The 8728-nt window shown below is 49.0% G+C and overlaps 2 protein-coding genes across 2 annotated transcripts; one reads left to right on the top strand and one right to left on the bottom strand.

Moving 5' to 3' along the window:
* Nucleotides 1-803: 803 nt before the first annotated feature.
* Nucleotides 804-6662, top strand: BABINDRAFT_162789 (uncharacterized protein). The gene has a single exon (XM_019129541.1). The coding sequence runs from the start codon at nt 873-875 to the stop codon at nt 6606-6608; it is 5736 nt and encodes a 1911-aa protein (XP_018983912.1). The 5' UTR covers nt 804-872; the 3' UTR covers nt 6609-6662.
* Nucleotides 6663-6796: 134 nt separating this feature from the next.
* On the bottom strand, nt 6797-8131 carry BABINDRAFT_162788 (uncharacterized protein). The gene has a single exon (XM_019129540.1). It carries the CDS (start codon nt 7984-7986, stop codon nt 6946-6948), a length of 1041 nt encoding a protein of 346 aa, XP_018983911.1. The 5' UTR covers nt 7987-8131; the 3' UTR covers nt 6797-6945.
* Between the last annotated feature and the right edge of the window lie 597 nt (nt 8132-8728).

Here is an 8728-nt window from a genome sequence, read left to right as displayed (position 1 = left end):
ATATGACCTTGACAGATCGATCTACTACCGTACGTACTTGGAATCAGTTTTGAAGGCAATTCATTTCGATAATGTGAATGTCATGGGTGCCTTTGTCTGGAGTTATGCCGATACCTGGGAGTTTGGCGACTACAGCCAACAATATGGGTTGCAGGTTGTGAACAGAACGACCCAGGAGAGACACTACAAGAAGAGTTTCTTTGACGTCGTTGAGTATTATAACCAAAGATCCGGTAATTCTTGTTGAGCAAGGTTGGACTTACTCTCTTAATTTTAAGATAATATTCCTAACCTTTACCTTTTTTATTATATTTTGATAGAGTTGAATCTGTAGAGCGCGGGCGTGAATCTAGTAATGTTGATTCATCCCAAAGGATACCTTTCGTGAATATTATTCCTCACACATACAGTCCAGGCTTTCATTCAAACCTCAGAAATCGTCTACCAGAAGTGCTGATTGCTTTTTGGGCAGGTCCTGGGGATCGCTATCTCCGTAGATATTTCTGAGGACGCGGAGATTCATCTGCGTTGATCAGCTTCTCTTACATAGTAAACCTCCTGAAAACACTATCAGTTCTACCCTTTGGAAGACTGGGGATATTCATTGTGTAAACATTTTAAGCTTTAACAGACCTTTTTATCTCAAAATTTTATCATTTATTTCTCGCCCCAGCCATGGATCCGTTAATATTCATGGTACAGTGTCTCGTGCTGCATGGTAAATCAACGCCAGGGTGCAGGTCAGCGCGAATTCATGGCGGAATTTATTTTTGTTTAGACAATTAACATCAAAACCAAACAAACGTTTGAACGCCCCTTTGTCTGTCACACAAATCCTAATATTGAAAGCTCCGAAGCCAAAAGGACGAAAAATGGCCCCAAATACTCCCAGTGATCAATTGGTGAAACCAAAGAAGCTAGACTTGCTGGCTACGATCCCCAGACCGAACCCGTCCTTGTCCCTCTGGTCCAGGGCTGCTCAGAATTCGTCAACTTCCCTCGACCCTGTTTCGTCTCTGAGTGCCAGTATTAGCAGCTGGATGAGCTCGTTGAGATCCAAGGCCCAGCAAGCGTTGAAAGAGACCCAAGAGGAAGACTCCCGGTTCTTCCTGCAATTGGAGATCGAGCGGAAGGTGCAACATGACAGCGCCAGGATCGACGAGCAGAATTTGGACATGTTGCATATTTATTTGGAGAATCAAAAACAGAAGGCTGTCCTTCTTCAACAAAGCGTGTCTGTGGACAGCGAGGATCAAGAAGTCGCGCTGGCTTCTGACACCAAGGCATACCTGAGTGAAAACGACCTTCAGGAATATTTGGCAGAAGAAGATGACTTATTCGAGGACGAAGAAGCGCTTCTAAATGAGGAGTACGAGGAAAGATCTACCCAATGGAACAACCAGGCGCCTCCTGATCAGGTGTTTGAAATTGGCTCTGAGTCGGAAGACGAACCCCCGGCTTCCCAGACTCGTATATCGTACCCAGTGTCGCAGCTTGATACGTTAGCGTACAGTGCCATTCAGTCATACAGCGCAGCACAACAAATCCTAGCACCGTCAGAATTGGATGATGTCTCTGATGAGTTTGAGGGCGACGATTACGACGTCGACGCCGAAGATATCGACCAGCATAGCGATATGGATGAAGAAATAGACGGGTACGATGAGGCTTACCCAGAGGGTGAGCTCATTGACGTAAATTCAGATGCTGAGGATGAGCCCCCTTCCGAGAACGTTTACCTCTCCCAAAGCGAGACGCATCCCGCTCAGAGATATCCCTCCCTCCATCACAACGAAAGCATCGAACCCTCCGATGGAACAGGATGGGATGGAGTTCCTAGTGAAGATGCTGGCTCTAGTGAAGTTTCACAAGACGAAGCTCAGTCTCAGCAGTCATCCTCGTTGATTAATTCTGTACGCCCCAGGCTAAGCGACTACTACCCCGGTTACAACCATCCACATCAGTACAACCAGGACGTGAGCGACTCGGATGTTGGGGAAGATGAGGCCGCTGAAGAGTTTGATCCAGAGATACTAGGCTCCGAAGTGGATGATGAAAGCCAGTTTTCTCCAGAAGTACGGCATCTCCAAGACGCTCCTCTTTCTGATGGGTATCAGTCTCCTAGCAGCGATGAGGTGGAGTTCCTTGAGGCTGCCAGTGAGAGTGAAGATGCCAGTAGGGTGGAAGTGGACAGTGCTGAGTCCATCGACGAGAATGAATCGGAAGATGTTATTATGGAGGAAGACGCTAATGTTGACCCGTTTTTTGTCCAGCTTGCTCACCACGCCCTGGAACTTGCTCATACCGTTTCACAGGCGGTCAGTGGCATCATCCATAGCTCTGATGGCACCGAAGCAAGAGTAGCCGGTTCAGCTGGAGGTGCAATTGAAGTTCACGCCGAAGCTGCCGTTCCAGCTGAGTCTACGACCACGGCCCAGATAGAGCTCTCCGCTGAACCATTCCCTCTATCTAGTGTCATCGATGCTTCTGATGTAGAAGCCACAAATGAGACCGTGGGGTTTCCACAGACCCTGGATAATGTCTCCGTCTCTTCATGGGAATCATTTGAAGGAATTCCAAAGTTCTCCACCGAAGTCCGTGATAATGATACGTCGGATGTGGATATCAACGGTTCATTCGACAACGAACGCTTTTCGACCCCAGACACCCAGTTACCTCAGATAGGTGTTGAGAATGCCACTGTTTACTACGATGCCAGCTTGGACAGTACTATGTTCCATGAAGTTGACAATTATGTTCTTGGAGATGGGGATGTTAATGGGAACAAGACTGGAACCGGTGACTTTGGGATTGATATGTTGGAGACTAGTGTGGCGGACCGGGATGACGAGGAGGCCGCTGCTGATACCCGTGCGGAACACATTGCCGGGAACATTTCAGTGGGAGATGGTCTAGTAGAACTAACCGAGCAATGGTTTGAGGTTGGGCCTGTACGGGGTGATTCTCCGACAACCGATTATGCCTCCTCTGGGCCAGTGGCTAGCGCAGGTGTGATTCCTGGCGCTTCACCTATCTTGAACGAGCCTGTATCTGACGACGGGGGTAATCGATCGGACCAAGACCAAGGAAATTATCTGCCCGAGTCCACCCCCTTTGAAGACCACACGGCGTCCGAGTTTTTGTCTCACTCCGTTGGCCTTGAGGTCAGGGTTATACCGGCGGATGGTGTATTGATAGAGCGTGACCAGAGCGAGTTGGCGTCTGTCGTAGATGACACAGTTTACGTGGATGCAGATTCAGGAACTATCCGCGATATCGAGAGAGACGATACCCTACTGAGAACATCAAGACATGATTCTACTTCATCAGCTTCTCCGGAAATCGTCGAAGCTATACGTAATAACCTCGACACCCAAATTTTACAGCAGATTATATCTGACAACGTTCACAGCGTTGAGCAACAACGGTCTACCGAAATGGCCAATACATCGGAAGAGGTTGAGATTGCGGAAAATGAAACCGAAACAGAGGTTGAGGTGACTGACGTTATTGGGGGCCCAGCTGTGGTCAAAGTTGAGATAGAAAGGCGTGACGCTGGCAATGAGGTTTTTCATGACCCCATGGTGGATTTTGAAGCTGACGAAGAAAAGGTTGCAACCCCGGAGTCTTTTGCGGTGTCTGAAGTCACCCAAGACGTTGGTTCTCTGTCAGCCAACGAGACAATATTTTACGAGCCTGAAAATGTCAACAAAACGGCTTCCCATGAACCTCAAACAATCAATGAAACGGCTTTCTACGACCCTCAAACAATCAATGAAACGACTTTCTACGACCCACAAACAATCAATGAAACGGCTTTCTACGATCCTCAGTCAGCCAATGAAACGGTTTTCTATGGCCCGAACAATCCCCTGTCGGTGGATGCTACCGAGGCTGATGAGACCAAATTTATTGATGTTCTAGACTCAAATGAAATATCTGCATCCATTTCTGCTGCCCTTACGGACTTTTCGATGCCAGAAACTATTCCTGAGCCTGGAAGTGCTACCGCCGAAGTGTATGGCGACGTTTTAAATGTTGACGTCACGAAGATAGACAGTCCGGAACCCACCTCTACGGATATCGCCCCGATTCTCGCCAGAGATCCGACTTCATCCGGGGAACTCTCAGTTGGGATTGTGGCTGGGGAGATGGATGCTGACACTACCCAAGTCATTGAAGTGAGCGCTAGAACTAACGTTGTTGATGACTATGAGTCTCTTGCCATAGGAGCCTCTGAGGATTCGCTGCCAGGTCACATTGATTCCGATGAAACTCAGTTCTTTGAACCTCAAGTTGATATGGAAGTTATTGGCCCGGAACTGGGTGTCAGCAAAGAGACCACAGACGTTACTGTTGCTTTTGGCGATCAAGTAGACGAAACACACTACTTTGATGCTGATGTGACCGAGGAGTCTAGCGTGGTGAGTGGAAATGTTTTCAATCCGGATGGCTCAGCGGGTCCTGGTGACAAGACCGGTGGCCAGGAAGTGGTCGTGGCTGATACCATGGTTGGTGAGGAAACAGTGTTCCACGAACTGATGGGTGAGCAAACGGTATTCCATGAGCTGATTGAGGAGTATAATGGAGGCGAACCGATTGATGAGAAAATTGATAATGGCTCAGAAGGTCGCAACTTTCCTTTCCCAATAGAAACTGCGGAATCTGACACTATTGCTGATATCCCACCTTTGAACGATCCAGCTTTAAAAGACTTTCAAGCCCAAGGGGGGGCTGGAAACCACTCCGTTCATGAGCAAACCACTGTGAATGAACTCTTTCTGGATGACAATCGTGAACTTTCCGCAGCTAACCGTTCCGCGGGGCTCTCTCGGAATGAAATCTTCCTGAAAATTGCCCCCCATCTCCGTAAGGGTCGTGGAAAGACCGTGGCTGCTTGGACTACGGAGGACTCTTTCAATGCCAAAATAGAAGCCCCTTCGACTGGCGATGGACTGGCTGAGGGCTATACACCCGCTCAAGATGTCTTGGTTACGGATACCACACATCCCGGGGATTCATTGGATGTGAGCCTTCTACTAGCTGACGAAAAATTTCAACTCCCGGCGCCCGAGACGACTGTCGAAAAGGAGAACGAGAGTGTCTTACCGGATGCTGAGCCCCCAGTTAGCATCAAGTACACTCAAAACACACTCCTTGCTCCAGAGGATGCGAAACTAGAGCTTCCTAAAAGAGGGTCCCGCAAGCGTTCGGTGTCCCCCGCCAAGTCTCGCTCTGTGTCTTCTCCCAAGGCCAGGTCCTCGTCACGTTCAAAGTCTGGGACCAGAACATTTGACGGCATCACTCTCCCAGACAATGCGTCGACAGAGCTCGGTCCACCTGCAAACCGGACCCGAAACATTGAATGGAGAGCGATTTCCGACGGGTTTAGCGAGTTGCCAAGTTCTGAGGCGATGACGGACATCACTCAGGTCTCCACTGACGTTCAGGATCCTGATTATACCCGAAGTGTGAACAACACTGCGTTGGAGTTCGAACCGGCGCCTAGAGAGGAGGTTTCCACACGGAAGCTCCTTCCTAGTTCTGAACCCCCTGAAGATTCTGACATTGGGGCTGCGGGTGAAACGACTACCCAGGAACCCAAAGAAGAGGAAAATTCTAAGAATATCAAGGCGGAAGAGAATTCAAAGGAACTGGAGACCCCGGCCGCTGCTGTAAAGCCTGAAATTGGAAACTCCGCAACTAGACTTGAAGCCGAGGTCACAGAAGGTAAGCCGACTGTTTCTCCGAAGAGACGTGGACGTCCTCCGAAGGTGCGTGCTAATAATTCTGCCGTCACCAGCGCAGCAGTACAGGTTGAGCCCAAGCAAAGAGAGGTGACGTCAGTACAAGCGGCCGGGTCCGAGGTATTGTCACCAACCTTCGAACTTTGGACCACCCCAGGTCTGAACGTGGTATCTGAAGCGCGTGTGCGTACGCCTGTTTCTGCCTTTGCGGCTATTAACTCGCTCTTGCCAACGTTCGATCCAACTGTCCAAGGGGATATCCAAGAACTTAGGATGGCGGCTGGGTCACCTAACCTAGTGCAAGAGAAATTTGAAGAGGAGGTCTCGAGGAGCGAGTCTGCCAAGCTTGAGAAAAAAAGACCGGATCGCAAGTCTAAACGCGTGGCTGAGGCTTCTCCAGGTAAGCGTGGACGTGATTTGGATGCGCCGATTGAAGAAGGGCCTGTAAGGAAGCGGGCCTCTAGGAGGCGTATGACTGCGCGTGATACCGAAGAGCAGGAGACGAGCATACCAGCAGAGGCCGAAGTGCTTGAAAATTCGGTTGGTACCAGCAACACTGCCAAATTAACTAAGGAGACGTTTATCACGGATACCTCCAATGAAGCTAAACTAGTAGCCTTGGAGACCGAAAGAGATGTTGCTTCTGAGACTGGGGCAAAACGCCAAAAGGCTGCTAGAAGGAGAGGTGGGAAAACGGCTCCGGTTGAGGCTACCCCAGAGGTTGCCGAGACTGAAGCTCTAGAAGTGGTACCAAAATCCGCAAGGAAGAGGCTGAGCTCTAAGCTAGGCTCTAAGAGTTCCGTCGCACGTGACGGTGTGAGCAAAGCAAAGCCTAAGAGAAAAAGAAAGAGGAACACCTAAGAGGTGTCAGGGTGTTAACCGTATATAAGAGCAACTTGTATATATAAGGTGTGATAACTAGCGTAGGATTTGTAATGACCCAAGGTGGAAGTGACGTTACAGTATTGTATGCGTGCTTGTCTTCTCGGGTATTAGACAAGAGATTTAATAGGAATCGAAGACGGATACTAGAGATAGGGATAAATTGGGTCACTTCGAGCCATGCATTACATACACGCCGGTAGGTTTAATATATACGGAAAAGTCCATTATTGGCCAACCTCTACAAAGTAAAGACATAGGATCAATGACAACATTTCTCAGCTCGAACAATCCTAAAAAGCGAAGAATGCAAATGCTAGGCGACAAACTTCAGGAAGTTCTCGAAGCAGCCGAACCAGACAATGGCCACTATCACGGATCGGGTAATGGAGACACCCAAGCCACGGTACATTCTACGTGTGGGGATAGACAATTTACGCTCAGGGAACGACAAAGGCTCAAGTCCAGAGCGCTTCCTCAAGATGTTGGTCATAATATCCCGCTGCAACAAAGATTTCGTTGTGTCTATCGGAAAAACAGTGCACCAACTGAGAATCCCCGACAGTGATCCCGCTAGGGCGACAGTCACAGGACCGATCGGGATGGGGGTTCCGCTCAACTTTCCGTTGTCATCCGCTAGGGATCCAAGCACAAGCTTCGTGGTTTCATACGCGGCGTAGTAGAAGCCGGTACCGATGGAGTCGCGCAAGCAGTGGAGGCCCAAGCCAGTATAGAGGCCTCTGACGCCGCGGTGCTCTATGATAATGCGGCAGATGCCTACAAAGGATGTGGGGGTGGCCTTGATGGGCATTGTGGCGTCCTTGTACTGGACCAACTTGGATATCTGAGAGAAAACCTTGGTGAACTCGAAGGGACATGCAAAGAGCGAGATACAGGCCCCAGAAACCATGCCTGAGAGGAATGATATTGGTGCGTTGTTCACTGCTAGCGCGAGATTGTTCTTCCATTGTGGTGCTGTGCCGCTGACCTGGAGCGGATAGTAGAGAAACCCCTGGAGCTCGGCTGCCACCGGCTTGGCCGCGGTGTAGATCAGGACTGAGATAGTTTTGGTGATGGACACAGATATAAGTGGAGCGGTTATACCCCGGAAAAGTCCCCTCACGCCCTCGTGGCGTACGGTCTGCTTCCCGCACTCCCACGCGCTAGGGAATTTGTGGGTCTGAAGCCGGGTTTTTACCGTGTCCATGGGAAATCCGATGACTGTGGAGGCGAGGGAAGCGACTGACGCACCGATGGTGGATTTCCAGGGCTGGAGTTGCGGCGGAAGCGCCATGATCACCAGGGAGGGGTCATATTCGCTCGCGATGGCTGGCGCGACCGTTCGGACGTTCAGCATGAGAGAAAAGGGGACACAAATGAAGAAAAGGGGATAGAAACGAGGGGGGAAGGAACAGAGATATGATAAGGAGGAGATAATATTCCTATTTCCCGTTTACCTAGCCCAGAAATATACAGCCATGGCCTGTTACGGTGGTATCTTGGGGCACCGGTGATTGATTTTTCAGAAGACTCATCGGAAAACCGTGCCGGATATTTTAGCCGCACGAAAATTCACCCGTCACCCGATGGCCTGCACAGAGAAAGCCCCGGGATACGGGTAAGAGGCCCTGTCTGGGCATTGAGATCCGAGCAGTCGCTCCTCCTCCGGAAAAAAAGAAGCATTTTACTTTGATATCTTGAGCTGTTGGGGAAAATCTTTAGTCTCTTGATAAAATGGAATGATAGTCAGTAGGTCTCAAGCTGGCTACTATATCTGATTAATGTTGGAAGGTTAAGTGTCCCAAGAACATGTCTGAAGTTTTGGTGCATAACTAGTGGGGGGATTATTTTTTTCGTTTAATCTTTACATATATTCTAACCCATAGTAGATATTTCCGAGACAATAACCCTTTCAAGAAGGTAGGAATAGGCTCTGTTTCGGTCGTTAGCCAGTCTAATTTGGAACTATAAATTATAGGTATTGGTTGTTGTAGTATCCCATTATAAGTTTAATGTTAGAAACCTCTATTTTGGAATTTTGACATGCCGTTGCTACCAGTGTCAAATAATCACACTTAACCGTTTATAGTATTGTTCAG

Source organism: Babjeviella inositovora (genome assembly GCF_001661335.1).
Source record: "Babjeviella inositovora NRRL Y-12698 unplaced genomic scaffold BABINscaffold_10, whole genome shotgun sequence".
NCBI classification, from domain to species: Eukaryota; Fungi; Ascomycota; class Pichiomycetes; order Serinales; genus Babjeviella; species Babjeviella inositovora.
This window is presented reverse-complemented; position numbering and strand designations above follow the sequence as displayed.

Coding starts and splice junctions, on each gene's coding strand:
- BABINDRAFT_162789 (XM_019129541.1), top strand. CDS start 873: ATGGCCCCAAATACTCCCAGTGATCAATTGGTGAAACCAAAGAAGCTA.
- BABINDRAFT_162788 (XM_019129540.1), bottom strand. CDS start 7,986: ATGCTGAACGTCCGAACGGTCGCGCCAGCCATCGCGAGCGAATATGAC.